Source organism: Anser cygnoides, chromosome 13 (assembly GCF_040182565.1).
Source record: "Anser cygnoides isolate HZ-2024a breed goose chromosome 13, Taihu_goose_T2T_genome, whole genome shotgun sequence".
Classification (NCBI taxonomy): Eukaryota; Metazoa; Chordata; class Aves; order Anseriformes; family Anatidae; genus Anser; species Anser cygnoides.
The window spans coordinates 21,221,668-21,240,748 of NC_089885.1; the positions used below are offsets into that span (position 1 = coordinate 21,221,668).

At 51.9% G+C, this 19,081-nt stretch overlaps 2 protein-coding genes across 5 annotated transcripts in view; one reads left to right on the plus strand and one right to left on the minus strand.

The window, feature by feature from the left end:
* Positions 1-10,742: 10,742 nt before the first annotated feature.
* On the minus strand, positions 10,743-17,189 carry YIPF6 (Yip1 domain family member 6). Its single transcript, XM_067005233.1, has 7 exons — positions 17,032-17,189; positions 15,965-16,093; positions 15,346-15,424; positions 14,903-14,945; positions 13,835-13,960; positions 13,570-13,727; positions 10,743-12,722 (listed from the first exon to the last, which is right to left on the minus strand). Exons 1-7 carry the CDS (start codon positions 17,077-17,079, stop codon positions 12,604-12,606), a joined length of 702 nt encoding a protein of 233 aa, XP_066861334.1. The 5' UTR covers positions 17,080-17,189; the 3' UTR covers positions 10,743-12,603.
* A 507-nt stretch (positions 17,190-17,696) lies between these two features.
* The window catches only part of OPHN1 (oligophrenin 1), a 62,617-nt gene continuing 61,232 nt past the window's right edge, over positions 17,697-19,081 (plus strand). The window contains exon 1 of one of the 4 annotated variants that reach the window (XM_067005232.1): positions 17,697-17,990. In XM_067005232.1, coding sequence (XP_066861333.1) covers positions 17,837-17,990 — 154 coding nt within the window. In that variant the 5' untranslated portion in view covers positions 17,697-17,836. The remainder of the gene's footprint in view (positions 17,991-19,081) is intronic. The other 3 variants (XR_010834862.1, XM_067005230.1, XM_067005231.1) reach the window with 3 other exon arrangements.

A 19,081-nucleotide genomic window follows, 5' to 3' on the forward strand; every position in this document is an offset into this window, starting at 1 on the left:
CGGTCTCAACTCCCCGTAAATCCACACGCTGAGGAGCAGGAGTGTGAGGAGAGCCCACAGTGATTCCCACACACGAGGGCCTCCAGCAGCAGCCTGCTGAAGGCATCCCGAGGATGAAAACAAGCACCAGAGACGTACACATTTTACACAAAAAAGGGGGCACCAGCAGAATGCTCAGAGGCGTTTTCCCTTCCTCACGGGAATATCGCCAAGCTGCCAGACCAAGGCTGGAACATTAATCTTCCTCCCCAGAAGAGAGGCGCCAGACCAGCACGAGGAATTACTAGCATCTCGTATTATTAGCAAGAGCAGGAGGGCTCGTATGGCAAATGTATAGCGACAACAAGGGGCTGTGCTATGCGCAGGCAGACGGAGCGGACCCAGGGCACGGCCCTGCCCGCGGCCTGCACGAGGCCGCCCCACACCCAGGCACGAGGGGCCCTGAGGTCCCTCCCTCAGCCAGGCTGCTGAAACCAGAGCAGAACGGGGCAGAAAAAGCAGATAAACCTGCATGCTGCAGAAGTGAAAAACAACCGTGTGGGCAGGGAAAGGAAAGGGCTGAGGGGGCACGAGGGGTTCGGACCCGGCCTCCAGCCGGCCGGGTGCAGGAGGGACACGCGCCCGCCGGTGCCTGCCTACATGTCTCCAACACCAAAACGCCCGTCGGCAAAAAGAGAACATCACAGGCAACAGGGACGCATTTGTCTTGCAGGCTTTCACGATTAAATGCCATTTGGTGAATTAGGTTTGACCGACTCATATTTTAGCACATAGCTCCAGGGACAGCTGTTGTCTCGGGAAGGCCCCAGCCACATTTCTGGCCAAGTTTGGGATTAATTAAGACGACCGAGGAATCTCTGTCAGGTGCAGCCCTGCTCCCTGTACAGCAGGGCAGGCTCTGCAAGTTTAACCCCCGCACGCTGAGGCCGCATCCAGCCTCCCCTCGCTCTCAGAGCGGGCACACCGACACGACCCCATGGGCACAGCCGCTCATGGAGCACAGCACCACACACATCATTCCCTGGAGGCAGCACCGCGGCTTTCCCAGGGCCTGGAGCCAGGTGAAAGATTCCCCCACGGCCGGGCGCCAGCACCCACGGGGGCACAGGGACGACAGGACCCGAGGGCCGTGCCTGGCTCCCCATCTGCCCCAGCACGCCTCCTCGCCAGCGCGCTGAGGATCAGGTGCGGTGGCTGGGAAGCGCTCTGGGCTCACCTTGGGCCCTTTCTTTAGGCCAGGAGTGGCACCGACAGGGGCAGGCGCTTCTCGCTCAGGGAAAGGAGCAGCACAGCAAGGGCCCGGCCCGTGCCCACCAGCCGCAGCCCCGAGAGGCATTTCCAGGCTGGACAGGAGCCACGCACACTGCTGCTAACCTTTGGGGATGCCAGAAAAACTCAAAGGACACTTCAGAACGCACTTCAGGCAAACACTTACGCACAAAAGCTTTATTATTTAACAGCAAATTCTTTTCTTCCCCCGGCCCCCTGTGGCCGCTGGGAACGTCCTGCCCTTGGACCCACGCTGCCAGCAGCGGGGCAGCTCCCCAGCACCACGCCGAGGGCTGGGCTGTGCTCTGCTGCCCTGGTCCACAGCAGGCCGAGAGCCAGAGGAGGAAAAGCAAAGGGGGAAGATGTAAGAGCGGAATTTCTGCCCTGACGGCTCTCAGACTGACACAGCAGCGCTGCTTTGACTCAGGAAAACGCCGGCCCGCAGCTCCGTGCGTGCTGTTCAGCCCCGGCGTGGTGAGGGACGGGGCTCCAGCGGCACTTCCAGCGAGAGCGACACAGACTTGTTTCTCTGACCCACACGCTTGGAAACATCCAAACTTTCACAGTCGGGTTACGAGGCTCTTAACAAAACATAACATCAAAACAAAGGCACCTTTCCTTCCCAAATTATAAAGATGCCTTGGGGCTGCTGCGCGTAAACCGTGTGCCAGGAGCGGGCCGGCTGCGGCCCCGTCTCGGCGCTGGCGCCTGGTTCCCATCGCTGCTGCAGCGCCCGCAGCCCCGGGAAGCGTCCCGGCGCAGGGCAGGCGGCCAGACCACACTGCTCACAGTGCGGGGTGCGAGCCTGCATTGTCTGGGGCTGCTGTCGCCGTTCCCGAAGAATTCAGAAGCCCTGAGAAAGAAAGAGGCAGCAACCACATCCCAGTTCTCAGATGCATTTGTTTGTTTCTTTAAAGGAGGACTGAATTATGGGGAGAGAGAGGTTTTAAATAAGTGTATGGTATAAATAATTGCACCAGCTGTTTATGATCCTGAGACAGCAACACAAAACACCAGAATAAGATTTGAAAAGAACCAGAAAGCACCATTCAAGTGAAATCCAGCAGTTCTTGCTGAGCTCTGAAATTTAGCCTGCCTTTTTCTGGTAGGACCGATGAGCTCACCACAGATCCCTGCCTCGCTCGGGGCGACAGCAGGGTTGCAGAAGCACGGAGGGACCAGCAGCAGCTCCTCTCCGCCCTTTCCACCGGGAGGAAGCGCAGCAGGCACAGACACCTCGGGGCACTCAGCTCTCGGTGGGAAGTCAAAGATAGGGCAGAACATCAAGGAAAGGGCTTCACACCCCTGGGGCTGTGTTAGGAACGCGAGCATCCCCGCCACGTCCCTCGGGACAGACCAGCACAGCAGCAGGGGGGCGGTAGCACCGGTGCGTCCATCCGCAGCCCCACCGCTCCCACACACCCATCGGCGCTGCTCGTGCCCCACGGCAGCAGCACGGCCTCACCAACGCTCCCGTGACCTTGCTCAGCCCTGGCCCAGCACCCCCCACTGCACAGGCTCCAGCATCCTCAAGCAGGCACTGTGCTGCCAGATTTCGCCCAGGGCAGGAGGACACCACCCGAAATCCTTCCCTCAGGGCAGGTCAGGTCAGCATCAACTACCACGGGAAAAGGCATTGGAGCCAAGGGTAACAGGAGAACGCTCGTTTAGCCAGCCCCAGCCTTCTCATTCCCCACTCCCAAAGGTGCAAGGAGCTTCAAAGAGCCGCCGGCCGTGGGAGGGGCAGGCACGGTGCAGGTGGACGGGATCAAGGGGATCCGGGATCCTTATCAGCCCGTTGCAGCCACGCTGCCCCTGCCCGGGATGTGGCTGTGTCACGGTGCCAGGCACGGGCAGGTCCCAGCCCACATCTGGCCCCAGCTGCCAGCAGCCGTGACAGCACGAGCACACAGCGTGGAGCCACGGCTCCAGGACACGCTCAGGGGGAGGCAGGAGGCATGCTCAGCTCGGTCGAAGTGTGGGGTTTGTAGGGAGAGGGCAGGAGGTTTCAGTGCAACCTGGGTGCACCAGAGCCTCGTGGAACCAAGCGCGATCTGGCCAGAGCACTGGTGACACCTCAAGGATCATCCTGAGCACAACATGCCTGCCTCGAGCACAGGCTGCAAGCTCTGAGCCAGGACGGGCAGTCAGAAAGGCAACAGCAATGGCTGTAGTTTAAGCTTCAGCCTGAGATGGTGCGGGGGGCCTTAAAATGACTTGCAGGGACCCCAGGAATTACTCAGGAGCGAGAGGGACAACGCTGGTGCCCGCTGGCAGCTGCAGAAGGGGCGCTGCGCAGGACTAGCAGGAGCCCGCAGCAGGACACCTCGGAGCTCTCCTGCCCGCGTGGGCGCCGGGGCTGGCGCTGCTGGCCCCTGTGGCACCTTCCCACAGGGGATCGCAGAGCACTTCTCAAGTCTCATTAAATCTGCCAGCAGACAGCTATTATTCTGTTTTTGCAGAGCAAAACTAAAGTTAAAACCCTGATAATGGAATTGTTCAGGGCAAGAAAAAGAAACAGAGGCAACTCTGGGTAGGGATCTCTTATTTTTAAGCCTCATTACCCTGCAGGTTTTTCTTTGCAGCACCTGTCTTGATCAAACAAAGAACGAAGCAGAGCATATATGCACGTGTATACTTATTTTAACAGCAGGAGGACATGCCAGGTGCTAGAGAGGCTCAACCTGGTTTTGGAAATTACTTTTCAGAAGATTTCTTGGTCACTCCAAGGGTGGCTCATAGGAGCCCAATGCATCTGTGCAAACACAATGGTCACGAGCCACAAGAGTGCAGGTGATGGGAGGCAGTGACAGCACCCGCAGCCACCACCTCTCTGAAGTGTCCGAGTTCTGACCGTGAAGGCACCTAAAAGGCAGACAAACTTACCAGCCAGCCGGGCCACGTCGCCGTTTGCCCAGGAGAAGGAGGGAAGACATCAGCCTCATCTTCCTCCCCGTCCAGGATGCCCTGCTCACTCCTCAGCGCTGCCCAGAGCGACTCGAGCTGCCACGCAGCGTCCATTTCACTCTCATCGAGCACATGCCTGTACTTTGCCTGAGAACGCGCATTAAAGGTCAGCACTTCATCACTTCGGGGCGATTCGTTCCCATTTGTACTGTCCCCTCTGTGCCACCCATGACCCGCCGTGAGGCCGACACCACTCGGCCGGTGCCCGCAGGCTGTCCCGGGGACAGGATCAGCTGCGCAAGGTGAGGAGTCCTCCCCTGTGCACACGTAGTCGGGTTCCTCCCCGGGATCGTGCTGGCCGCTCCACGGACAGAAGAAGCTGTAGACACCTTCATCCTCCTCGTGAACTGAAGAGGGCAAGGCCAGGAACTCCTGCGGCTGGCCTGGAGCAGAAGGTGGCTTCGCTCCGTGTTCTGCGCTCTCCGTCTCCATTGTCCATGGACAGAAATCTCCATCTGACGAAGGGAAACTGGCGATGCAGAAACGGCTTCACTTTGTTCTTCCCTAGTGAGAGCCACTTAGTAGAAGACAGTTACTTTACTCGTCTTATTTTTCCACAATCCCCATTTCCATTCCACCCAGTTAGATAGGGGTGTAACAGTATTTTCTCCAGACACATTCATACTTTAATCAGGTTGGGTATTAAGAAAGATTTCTTCTCAGAAAGAGCGGTAAGGCACTGGAAAAGGATGCCCAGGGAAGTGGTGGAGTCACCACCCCTGGAGGTGTTTTAGGAAAGGGCAGATGTCCCATGTGCTTAGGGATGTGGTTTAGTGGGCAATATTGGTGGCAGGCAGACAGTTGGACCAGCTGATCTTAGAGGTCTTTCCAACCATAACAATTCTGTGATTTCCTTGCTGCAACACCCAGCTTCTTCTCCAATCGTTTCAGACATTTCACTACTCTGTGAAGCCTGGCTAGCCTGTAAAGGTTAAAAAAAAAAAAAGTGCTTTAAAATATTCTGTGCACATTGGAACAGAACTAACTGGCAACACAGCAGCTCCCTGTATGTTGCCCTCTAATACACTTCCTGCAGGAGATGCTGCCTATGCAACTGCACTAGGACTGCCACTCAGCCTTCCCCATTTATTTTGTATTCATTTCTCTCAAAATAGGGAACTCCTGATACCCCTTTAGAGTGAGCTTGTTTTGCATATTATACTCTTTGCACTGCAAGCAACCCCGAGCTGGGGGAAGAAACGGGGTTTGGAGAGCTCTTGTTGAGGCAGGTTGGGCCTGGGTGCTGGCTGAAGCTGTTTCAGACCAGGACAAAGGAGATGTTACCTCTGGCCGCGTGTGATGGGCTGGGGCAATGCCCTCCACACATACAGGAGGAGTTGAGCAGAGACAGAGGGCAATTGCTCCATTCCCTCTCTCCAGTAGGGGTAAGCACTGGGAGAGCTCACCCCTGCCATGGCTGCTGCCCGCCTGCAGCTCTCTTACAGGAGGAAGCCTGCAGTCCCTGAGGCTCTTATTGACCTCCAGCCCCCTCCCTTCAGCCTGCGACACAAACAGCAGGCTTATCAGGATCAGAAGGCTGGGAAGCCCAGCCGTGTCGATGTGCCTGGCACAGCGAGGCCATAGCGAGCTGAACAAAACTGCCCCTGTTCGTTGTCCTGTGCAGCAGCGACTTTGAACTCTGAAATGCAGGCGCCGGGTGACAAGGTTCAAGGCAAATAACCGCTGAGAAAATAAAGCTTTACTTCCCACATTGGCAGGTAGAACTTCACAGCTTTTTATTCTCACTGGGACTGAGAACAAAATCTAGGAGAAACCCCGGAGACAAGCACACAGACAGCACGGCTCAGGCACTGCCTCCCGGACAAGGATGACAGCGGAGCAAGGCAGCGTCCCCGATTTCTGCCACAACCAGCAGCCGCACGCGTACAGCTCCCTACCACACCTTCCCATCTCTGCTGAGACACCTGCCTGCTGGCCATGGTTTGCCCAGTCCGGTCCCTTTCGCCACCCTGCAGCGGCAGCGAGTGCCCACAGAACAAAGTCTTGGCCCCCAGGCCCAGGGCACGGGGTCTTCCCCCGGGCCGAACACGAGCGACGTGAGGAGTTAGCAGCCTGAGGCTCGGCTCCAAGCTGCTGCAGCCATTTCTTCAGCCACCTGTCAGAAAGCCAAAGGTCAGAAGTTACGGTTTCACTCTGACAGCGGTCAGCGATCCCACCGGGACGTCTGCTCATCATTCCCTCGGTTGCTTCCTAGGCCATCCCCGTACCCCAGCTGCAACCCAGGGCCCTGGGGTGCGGGGCAGCACAGCCCGTCCCTTCCCAGCAGCGGCGAGTGAAGCGCGTGTGCACAGGCCAGGCTGTGCCCGCATTTAAGTTACGCTCTGCTTTCTGCCAGGCGTCCTCCTCTTCCCAGCAATGTGACAGGGAAGCCCACGCACCCTGTCAGTGCAGGGGGAGCAACCACCTCTCTGCTCCGCGCACCAGCGAGAGACGAGGTGCGAGCTGCGACCAGGCCAGGGCGCTCCCAGGACAGCTCTGTCAGGGGCAACCGTTTGCTCCCAAGAGCAAAGCAAAATAAATTACAAAACACTGCTTCTGCAAAAGGTTCGTGGTTTTTTTTTTTGACCCTTTTGATACCTTTGATAACATCTTTTAGTAATGTGCAAGGTGAGCTACTTGGATTACTCTCACATCGCTCCAAGAGCGAGACTGTCTTGAAATTTTCTACGCAGTTACATGAGGCCAGTTTTCAAACGCGAAGCGCCTAATCAGCCCTGACTGCGAGTGTACAAAATGATCTTAAAATTTGCTCAGTGTTCCACCTAGCAATAACTTGGGAAAGGGTAAAAATGAATTGCTTTGAGCAATTGCTTCACAATTTGCAGAAGTGTAAAGGGCTAGCACGCTTCAGAGCATGAACATGTTAATTGAGTAATAGATGGAAATAGTCCAAAAGGTCTGAACAATCTCCTGTGCACAATCCTAACTGAAGTTAGACTAATGAATATGTTGATTATTTCCATCTTATGGGAAAAAGAGGCACACTTAATCATTTCCTCGTTGCCACAGTAAATACTGTTGAAAGTAATCTTCTTGCTCAAAATTCAGTATTATAGAAAAGGCCAAGTAGGTGCAGACCCCACAGCGTAAACAGGTCAGGCACAAAATTAAGAGTCTTAACGTGCTGGTTACTTGGAACCTCAGCCTCAAGGAAATGAATTATAACTGCAAATGGCAGCTCTCATTAACCAGACAATAAAAAACAAAACAACAAAAAAAACCAGGGCTGCCGCATTTCAAATCTCTGCCAATGGAGCAGAAATAGCCACAGGGTGGGGGAGATCGCTCCCTGTGCCGTGGCAGGATCCAGGATCCTGTCCCCCTGTCCCGAGGTGCCGGTGACCACCAGCATGCCCAGGCTGCGCCCAGCCAAGCAGGGAGCATCCAGTGCCCGGGCACGCAGCGAGCTGGGCACCCGCTGCTGCGTTACTTGGTGCCCCACCTGTGAGCACGGGGCATTTCCAGAACACGTTGCAGAAAACGGGTAGCAAAGCGCCTGACGTGCTGCCACTGCCTTCAGCAGTGGTATTTCTGCAGCCAGCACACCCCAAAGGACAAAGTGCTCTTTGCGCCCCACAGGGCAGTGGAAGAGAACAGATGTACTTCACTTCACTGCCTCCAATTCCATTATTAGAAATATTTTTAAAGTGCTATTCATTTATCAGACTGCCTTCCCACCCCTCCGCTCCCTCTTTACCCTTAGTACCTTCATGTTTTAACGGCAGGGCTCAATGCTGGTAAGATCCACTTGGCAGACTCGTATCCGCGAGGTGGTTGCTGAGACCTCCCTCCCCGAAGCAGCCAGCAGCCTGAGGACTGCCTGCATCAATACTGATTTCGAGGCAAACCAGCTCAGCTGTTTTCATGTTTAGGGTCTGTGACCAGGCAGGAGTAGAGTTAAGCACGAGCGAACCAATGCCACCGCTCGGCACTGAGCAGCCCTGGCACACGCCTGACGCGTTTTGCCCTGGGCTCTGTACTGCAGCAGGAGGAAGCGGTGGGCAGGGACTTGGAGACTTTCACCCTTGCGTCTTGCTGGTGCTACCAGTGCACAGCTCCTCTCCTGTGCCCGGTCCCTGCAGAACCTGAGTGCTACTGACGCTTGGGTACATCTTGTCATCAACCCTTAGCGAGAATTGTTTTTCACTTCCCAGAATGCTGAAGTGCTGGATTCCCGGCAGCACCTCCGTGTGTAGGACGAAGGCTCAACGTGTACAGATAAAATGCTCTTTCTGGTCCTAGCTCCTAAAAAATATCCGTACAATTGGCTAAAACATAAGAGCATCAGGTGTTTACATGCATCTATAATAGCAGCAGTTCTCTTGAGCAGAAGGAAGTAACGATTTACACCTTGCAGCAGTGCTCCTACCAGCTTCCATTAACTCACTGATGCACATGCACACAGTTCAAATGCTTAGAAAAATTCTGTAGGAGTACAGAATTCAACTGTTTCCTACCCCACCTTCTTTCAATTCATTCCAGAGCCCCAGGCCACACAACGTGTCTTTCTTCAGACAAAGCATCCGCAGACAAGCGCTGCGCCCTGTCCACGCAGGCAGGCCCCGGGACGAGGCACTCCTTACCCGTTTTACAGGCCAGCACTGACGCTGGCTGCCAGCAGTACAGCGTACCTGGTACTTCTCGTCCACATATATGACTAACCCCCATGTGTTTCAGTGTTTCAATCTATAGATTTTGAAGTTAAAACAAATTACTTTCATTTTCATTGGGGTTAAAAAGATCAACATTAAATTCAGACTCGAACACATAACTTCAATTAACTGTATTAAAAACCTTAGTGTGAAAACAGCTTGGTTTATGCATCAGAAAACCATCCACGTTCTACACAGAAAAGTTAAAGCACTTCATTAAATGTGAGACATCTTTTCTTCTTGCTGCCTTTCCAGCTCTAAACAAGAGGAAGAGGCCTTCTTCCCCTTGGAAGGCCCGACGACGGAGTTACCACATACGCTTTAATGACAAATTAAATCTATGCTGTGGTCACAAGGATTACCTGCACGTGTTTCTGGAGGAATGCATTATGTAACTGCCTGAACAAGATCAAGTACCATTCAATGAGCAGGCACCCCCAGCTCCTGCACATAATGCCATTATTTTAAAGGAACATCACCAGCGTGAGTCCTGGGCAGTCTGCGAGTATCAATAAGCTCGAGGTACTTCACCTGCCTATACCTGAAATGCTTCAGTCATGCTGCAATGCGCCCGTATCTGGCTTGCTTTGGGGACCAGCTGCTTGCTGAGGGACAAGCTGAGTCAGTAAAAACAGTGGCGGTACAGAACAGCAAAATTTGGCTGAGGAACAAATTATAGTTTTGGCTTCTAGATTTTTTGAAGTCACCTAAGACTTCAAGTCACACAATTTTCAATCAGATGCTCATTTCCACTGACGCTCATTGCTTGCTCTCTCTGCCTTTCCAAGCAATTATATTCTACTTATAAGAATGGCTAAGCTTTTCAGTAGATTAAAGATTTAAAGGCCAAGCCACTTTTAGTGAAAATATTCCAGAATCGATTAAAACAATTTCAATGATATTTCCCCTCCACAGTTGTGGTGGGGAAATTACCTTTGACGAGATACACTGCATGCTTCTAATCACACTGGCATCGAGCACATCTCTCAACGGTCGGTGAGCTACAGCAGCTAGGATTCCTGGCCAAGAACATCAGTGTCCTCTACTCTGCTAGAGCAAACTGTGATTAAAAACCCCCCATACTTAAGGGATAACTTTATTCAACTGGAGACATGGAAACTTAGGAAATCTAGTTTCCTACTTGCCTCCTGACAGCTAAAGCTTTATTTATGTCAGGTCTTTAGTGCTAAAAATCCACTTACACGTTTCACTGCTTTAGAAAATGATGGTTTCCACACTAATGGATTGCCATGGGTTTTAAAATAATAATAAAAAAACTTCATTATATAACCAGTGTATTTCTGCATATTCTTCCAGATTTAGAATAACTCTTGACTAAAACCTCTAGTGACCAGCTGAAAAGTGAACCTAGTTAATATAAAAATAATTTCGTTCTCTTATATAAGCCAAGAGCAATATGTTACAGAACAAGCCACCATGAGACACGTCAAAGACAAATAAGATAAAAACTGGGGTTTTGTTTAATTCCTCTTCAAAATCATTTTCCTTCTTTCCTAAAAAATCAAATCAATCAAATTCAATCAAGTGTTGCTCCAATTATCTTCCAGATACGATACCACATTAAGTCTCAAGACACACTGGATATTAAATACTGCAGAGATAGAATTCCAAGGATTTCTATAAAAGCATGGTTAAATTCTTGTGCTGAAATAGAAAAGATTTTTTCCTCAAAGAATTCAACCCACTAATCAATAGGTTTACTATCTTTCTACTTCCCTTGAATATTTCTTTTCATATTCACAAAGCCAAACTAATGTTTAAATGAATGAGAAACAGCACGCCTAAAAAAAAAAAGAAAAAAGAAAAGTCACATTCCTTACCAGTAATAATTTAATGGATGTTTAAAAATTCCCCATTTCCATTTCATACCCAAGCATATGAAACACCAGAGCTCCCCTCGCAGCAGCTTAGAAGAGACACACGCTGAGGCGTAAGGGAGGCAGCAAGAACAGCTGCCAGCTTCACACACGCTCGCTGATGACTGTTCTGCCACCACCAAGGGTCCCTGCAGAGTAACTGATTTTTTCCTCTCCTCCACGCTCCCAGAAATGCAAAAATGTACTTTTAGTCCACGCACTTAAAAGTTTCTATCCCAATTACCAAGTATTTATAGTGTTTATAGCAGAGACTTCATTTTTATATATAAATATAAATTACGTATATTTACACTTTAACAGGACCCACTTACACCAATTTCAGGTCTATTTGCATTACTACAGGAGAAAGGAAATCTGATACTCATTTTCAGAAAAAAAGAGCATTTTAACAGCAGTTTCTTCACCTCCAAGACATTCTAAAACTTCCCCCTTGGACTTCTTACTGAAAATAATGGGCAACATAAATAATTTCTGTACAATCTTCATCAACCAACTCTCCAGGTCTCAATCCCTATGCTGAAATATACATGACCCACTGGTATGCCTGCGTACGGTTCTCCAGGCAGGCAACATACACCTACCTACAGCACTGGACAATAAGCCTCCTCTCCTTTTATAAAAAGTACTAGAAAAAAAACTGTAGAAAAGTTTCTCACATTTCATTGTAAGTACAAAGAAACAATATGCAACTTTGCATGTGTTTACGTTGAAACACTGACCATGTAAACAACCAAATGAAAGTCACATATAATCAATAAAGAACGGAATTTGTAGGATACTCCCTAAGAGCCGCCACCTTCATCATGATTTATTTTCCTTCCTTCGACCCACTTTAAAACTTTTGGACTTAAGTCCTGTTTGGCGCGTTAGCATCCAAACATCATACATATCAAAACTTCAACTTACTTCTCTTTTTTTTTTTTTTAATATACATTACTTTGTACTCTCCAGACACTTAGTTTTCCATTTTCAATATTCAGAGCCAATACGATAGCCAAGTCCCTTTTCCGATTAGTCTTGACTGCTTCTTCAGAAGCTCTAGAGTGGCAAACAAAAGATTTGTAACTACCCAGTGTAAACACCATCTCCCTTATTGGATGTATGGACTAGTCAGTGTAGCTGTGGTGTTGAAGGCATTTGGCTAAAACACCCTTGCCATGCAAAGTGGCTGAAACATAAATACAGAATACATTAATACGAGCAAAGACTGTTCCCTTCTGCCCTGCTCTAATTAGTAGGAAATTGGACCCAACTTATTTTTTGCTGCAATCTGATTTCAAAGTGAAAGCTCACAATCCTATGATGCACTGTATATACATTTCACCACTCTACAAGTGAAAAAGAACAGGAGTCAAACACATTCTTCCTTACCAACACGTAACAGCGATGAACTTCTATTATTTCATAAGGCATATTCATCTCCAGCGAGAATCCAAGCATAAGCAAGAATTCTGCCAAGTCGTGCGATCCTATAGCTTCACCTAACAAACTTCTTGAAGTTCCAAGATCTCCCCCTCTATTCCTCAGGCAGAACAATCTCTGTCACAGTGTGCATTTTTTATTCAACACAACTAAAGGGGAGGGCTAATTAAAAAAAATAACCAGCAGCTGGACTTCAGTATCTCTCAAGAAGAGGAACACACAAATGACCAATTTTGCAGTTCTCCGGCTTTATCCCATAACCTGCTTTTTTACACCATCTCTCTCTATAAATTAATAAGAGATAAAGCCAACGATTAACTGCAGTGTTCATGAAAAACTTGCAGTCCGTATCACAAGTCTCTTCTGATCTGGCATCACTGAGGTGTAAAGGTGAGAATCATCCAGCTGATAACGAAGTAGAAGAGGAAGATAGGGTACACAACAAGAGCTTTGCGGTTTGGAGGCTGACTGTCTGCCAGGAAAGCCGTAGATGCTGGTGACAAAGGAAAAGAACAATACTTGAAATGTGAACAACATAAAACTAAAAGAGAAAGATCCACTGCAGATGTTAACAAGCTTGAATTAGTATCTTGATTGCAATTAAGTTCAGGGACAGAAAATGGTAACTCATTGTTCAATAACAATGGTCTCTAATTGTAAGTTAAAACTAAGATTAATTTATTTATTACATAGAAAAACAGATGCTGATTAACACTGTGCAATAAGATTCAGACTTGTACATTAGGGACAGGAGAAATAATGCAAATGCACCTGTACCAGACTAGTGATTTTTAAATGGTATTTATAACATAGGTCACGGAATAAAATACCTAGTAGTCTCACGTGAAGTTTAATACGAAATTATCATCCTCCCTTCAAGGGCCATTTGTATATGACCACAAAAATCAAGAGGAGCATAGGCAAATGGAAGGCAAAGGCAGAAATTCTTTACTAGGAGGGTGGTGAGGCACTGGCACAGGCTGCCCAGAGGAGCTGTGGGTGCCCCATCCCTGGAGGTGTTCAAGGCCAGGCTGGATGGGGCTTTGAGCAGCCTGATCTGGTGGGAGGCGTCCCTGCCCGCAGCAGGGGGGCTGGAGTTAGATGATCTTTAAGGTCTCTTCCAACCCAAACCGTTTTGTGATTCTGTGAAATGCTGAACGCCTGCCAACACAAGGACTGGAAGAACTATTTCTGCAGTACTGCAGCAGCCCAGAAAACACCTCAAGCTACAACAATCCTTTATTTACAACAACCCTTGCTTTATTCAGCAAAACGCAATCTCTCTTTAAGCACCGCACTACTCAGCGTGCACAACAGCGTTACAACACAAACACACTTACCTAACGTTGACCAACCAAACATAGCCATTACTACGATGAGACGAACAATGAAGCTGATGGTCCCAGAACCTGCTAGCAGCACCAGCCTGCACACCAGCATCGCTACTGTCAGGGGCAGGACACAGTAACCCAGAACGCACAGGCTCTGAAAAAAAGATCTGGAGAGGAGGGTGAGAAATGGGAAAAAAAAAGCAGTCAGATCAAAACATCACTGAAAATTTCATAAACTGGAGCATTCTGACTGCTCCTATACGCCAGCACTCACATAGTTCCTCCAAGCAGCTTTGAGTTTAGTGTGATGACGACTGCACCAAACCAGATGATGACAAAGACTTCAGCAAACTGCGGCCCTCCATCTTCTTTACTATCTGCTGATCCACCCTGAAGCATCCTGTTGTAGGTAACGGATATAAGGAGTTAATTCCAATTTATGACTAAGTTTTTGCAAACTTGGAGTAGGTGACAATAGGAAGCTGCGATGTCAGTTCCTAGCTAGGCTGAAGACCGATTATTTTTCATCTGCTTTCTTATTTTTGGTATCCTGAATTTTGTATAGGAAAGGAAAAGGAAAAGGACTGTTCCCCAATAGAGGGCACTTTGGTTCATTTGTGTACTTGTTCTGAGGAGTGTGCACGTATACACAGGAGAATAAAACCATAGACAACAGACAAGATGACAAAAATTAAACTACTGAGAGTTTGGTAATCTCTCAAAGACGGCACTGCATGAGGTATGCCTTAAGGTAAGATTGTAATGACAGGACAGAAACAACACAAGGCCTGGAAAGATAAGCACACATAGATCTGAAAACCTAAATTACACCGTCTGTTTCTGATAAAGCTTTAACAACATTTTACTCAGTGTACAGAAAACATTTAGTATGTAGGAGCCATAGCCATCTCCCATCTATGAACTGCTAGAACAAGCTTTTTTTTTTTTTTCTCCATCAGTCCTCCAGGGCACACAGCATGCACACAGCAGTTCTCAGACGTAGGTTTTGACCGACGGATTAGGGTCAAAGAAGTCGTCCAAATGTGTTAGCATCAAGAATGATCAGAATCAGAATACTTTTCAGTAAAATTCTTAAGACAGGGTGAGGGAGGGCTCACCCTTAAATCCTAAATTTAAAGATAGGAGGTCCTAAGGGGCTTCAGGTGTTCAAAGTACATTTTATAAGAAAACCTACAAAGACAGTGTTTGTACAAGACCAAAGCTGCATCAGAAGAACTCGATCTCAACACATGTAAAAGGAAATTCCAAAATTCTTATTTCCCTGGTGTCAAAGACTAAAACAAACAAAAACAATAAAAATCCACTTCTTATCAGTACTTACAGCGCAAGTGAGACACAAAGCACCAAAGGGCCCCAAAGATCCCCTGTAGATAGAGAAAAAAACAAACATAAACATCATAGAATGACGCCCAATTGTTATCAAAGTAATAAAGCACCCTCTTCCAACTCCCAGTGTATTATTTTCCTCATACCTGCTTACAATTCTCTTGTTTAGCATCTTACACCATATCCTGTACGTAACTTATTCAAAGCCTGCTAACCATTAAAGCTACTTGTCCTACATACTCCGACACACGTTCTACTTTAAAAGAGCTCTGATAACCCTCTGATTTTTCACTCCTGCTATTCAGCGTTCTACAATAGAGAGAACACAGAAGAGACACTTCTGAATCCCTCCTGTTCCACTGATCTCTTCCTTTCCCAGCACACACAGCATGTTGGCAAAGCACCCGCTCAAAATCTTGAACATCAGCTTATACATACAGTCTCTGAGGAGCGCGCTACTCTTTTTCGGATACATGACGTGGACAAATTTCTTCCCAACAGCCTTTAGATCTCTCATCTGAAATAAAGAAGTAACTTTAATTTGCCTTTTCATAAAAGTTACAGATCTCAACCAAACGTAGAAAGATAAAAAGTAAAGCAGTATCGATGGTAAATCAAGACAGGATCCAACACAAAAATTTCTGTAGCATCCTCTGCAACGAACAATGCTGTATTTCCTACATTCCTTAACGACCACAGGTGTTTTATATACTCTAACAATATACAATTAAGAAAAATAATTTGTTTGCTCCCCTAAGAAAATTAATTAAAAATCCTGTTAGTCGGGACAGTTTTCTCCCACGTTCCACGTGAGGTCTTTACACTTGCACAGATTTTGAGATCAGAGAAACTTTGAGGCTGCAATTCAAATATTTTATGACCCATGAGAACTGATTTTACACATATAGTTCTAAAAAAAGAAGAAAATAAATAAAACTTTCTTAGACGTATAAATCAAGCAGAGTTATGCGAAAATACAGAGTTGCATAGCAGATGGCCAAAGAGATCAGGAAAACACACGTTTTACTACAAACAGAAGCAGGGAATACAAACTTACGATAGTATCCCTAACAGGTTCATCCAGCGTGGAGTAATCTTCGTCAGGGGAGTGAGACCCGACAGGAACAGAGATCTCCCCTTCCACCGGAATGTCTTCCGATATTGACACATCTGCGAGGCCTGCAAACTAAGCACATGGCAAAGCCTTTAGAATGAAAAAAATACAAACCGACTGTTTCAACTGTTGGATTCAAGACATACAAACCGACTGTTTCAACTGTTGGATTCAAGACATACAAACCAACAGTACAAGTTGTTCAAGGGTTTTTCAGCTGGGTCTGTGATGAAAGCAACCGCTCAGAGCTTTAATACGCAACATAAATACTCTTTTAAATACTAAGATCAACAACAGAGCCGAGCCACTGTCTGCTTGATTTAAACGGCTCAGCCTAACAAGGCGCTCGGTCGGGTGCGTAGCTACACGCAAGCAGTGCGTTTCTGTTCACAGGCTGCCAGTAGCCTGCTTTTCTCTTCTATTTAAACACCGATAGCTGAACGAAACGTAAAACTTGTAGTTTTTAGACAACGCAATGCCAAGCAGCCACGTAGCCACCGCACCGTATCCCTGTAACGGGGCCAAAGGAGCGGCAACCCCCGAGGAAGCTCAGACACCGCCGGCAGCAGGCCGGGCCGGCGCTGGGGGCCGGCGGGAGCCGCCTGCCCGGGTGCTCCCCGTGGGCGCCGCCAGCCCGGCCGTGCCGTGCCGTGGCGGCGCTGCCTGGCGCGGAGCCCCACCGCCGGCCGGAGCGAGCCACCAGCCGCAGCCCGCTCTAAGGCGACCCCCGCGCGGGCGGGGCGGCAGCGGGTGCGCGGGGCCGTGTCCGGCCGGGACAGCCGGCACTCAGCGCGCCCCGGCCCCGGCCCCGGCCCTTCCTGCCCGCCCCGGGGCCGGGGCCTGCTTCGGACAGAGCCGAGGGCCGCGCACCGACCGGCCCGGCCCGGCCCGGCCCGGCCCGGCCCGGCCCGGCCCGGCCCAACCCGAGCGCAGCCCGGCCCCTGTGCCGCGGCCCCCCGGAGCCCCCCGGAGCCCCCCGAGCCCCCCGCCCGGAGCACCCCCGCCCTCACCAGCGGCCCCGCGGCCGCCCCGGCCCCGCCGCCCTCCGCCGCCGCCATCTTGGCCGCCGAGGCGACGTGGAGCCGGGGTGACGTCAGCAGCGCGCGGCGGGCCCCGCGCGTCACGCGCCGCCGGCGTCCGTGGCAACGGGAGGGGCGGGGGGGGGGGGGGGAGGACCCGGCCGGCAGGGGGCGGCCGCGGCGGGCCCGGGGCTGCGGGGGGCCCGGGGCCGGGTTTGTGCCCCGCACCGCGGCCGTGCCCGGGGCAGGCCGGAGCCCCGCGCTGCCCGCTCCGGGACCGGGGCAGCCCCGCGGGCAGGCTCGGGGCCCCCGCGCACAAGCCGGGGAACAAAGCCGGTAACAGGAGCGAAGTCGGCGCGGGGGCGGCTGCCAGGGGGCGGCGCGGTGACCCCTCGGGGCCCAGCCCGAGCGGCCGGGCCGGGCCGGGCCGCCCCGCAGCGCCCCCGGCCCGCAGCAGCGCCCCGGGCACCCCCGCGCCAGGGCGGGGCCGGCTGCGGGCGGTCCCCGAGGCCGGGCGGTGCCGGCCGCCCCCCGGCGGGCCCGGACCCCCGCCCGCAGCGGGACTACATCTCCCAGCCCGCCGCCGCCCGGAAGCGGGGGTCGCGCTGCGGGGCCGCGGCGGCTCCGGGGGCGGCTCCCGGCTCGGCTCGGCTGGGCCCGGCCCGGCGGGGCGCGGCGCTCCCTCGGCGGGCGGGGCAGGGCCGGGGCAGGGCCGGGGCAGGGCCGCAGCGCTCCCGTCCCCTCCCTCCGTCCCTGCGCCTCGCCGGCCGGCGCCCGGGAGCGGCGCGGGGCAGCCATGGGGCACCCGCCGCTGGAGTTCAGCGACTGCTACCTGGACAGCCCCGACTTCCGAGAGCGCCTCAAGTGCTACGAGCAGGAGCTGGAGCGCACCAACAAGTTCATCAAGGACGTGATCAAGGACGGCAACGCGCTCATCGCCGCCATCAGGAGTGAGTGGGGGTCCCCGGGGGGCCGGGGGGCCCCGGGGTGCGGGGCTCCCTGCCCTGCCAGCCGCGCACGCCGCGCGGGGCTCGGCAGCCTCCGGGGTGCCGCGGCTGGCTCGGCTTTTCCAGGGCGCTGCAGAAAGCTCCCTTTGCCGGCGTTTGATCCCGCAGGGCCGTTTCGGGAGGGTTTGTGCCGTGCCCTGCCCCACGGCGGCTGTGGGCAGCGCAGCCCCTGCGCGCCCCCCCGCCGCCCGCCGCCCGCTCCCGCGGCCGCCCCCGGGCCCGCAGCGCTGGCACACCGCGGGCGGCAGCGGTGCCGGCGGGAGGGCGAGCACGGCGGTGGGTGTCCCGGGCTGGGGCACGGCCCGCTGCCGGGACCGCAGCTGGAAGTGGGCTTCCTGCGCGAGCGCTGCCTCCGCGGGGTTCGGGGGCAGCGGCCGCTCGGTGCGCTGCGGGCTCGCGGGCACCGCGGTTGCTCGGGGGCAGCAGTGCCGCGCCCGGGGAAGGCGCCCCGCCGGCTGCGCTCACCGCAGAGCGCCTGGAGCGGGGCGGGGGGCGGCACCGCTCGCCTCTTCGCCGCGGGGTCTTCCCTGGGATGGCCCGCTGCTGGGATGAGGGGCGGCAGACCAGAGGCACCCTGCAGTTCGTCGTCTTGTCCGTTTTTTCCCCTTTTTGTTCCCCTTCTTTTTAAATAACGATGAGAATTTTATCCACCTAAGTGCAGACTTCAGTGGTGACTTTAAGGGGGTCGCTTGTTTGGAAGTGTGTTAAAACATGGGCAGAAATGATAGCGCAAGATCTATAAGTGCTGTGCTTGCATCGGACCAAGTGAAGACAAAAAAAAATATCAGCAGTGCAAGGTCTGCTCATATGCTGCTTTTCTCATCAGCTCGTTGATTTCTAGTTGGTACTAATAGGTTTAGATGCTGCCCTTTTGTTAAGAGCTTCCTTGTTATCAAGGCCATGACTGGAATAGCCTGTGTTTCCCCATCTGGAAAACAGCGATGACAAAAGCTAGTGTGACTGAAACAGCAGACGCTGCTGGGCTGCAAGATGCTGATCTTCTGCAAAAGAAATCCCCAAATCTCTGCTTGGTC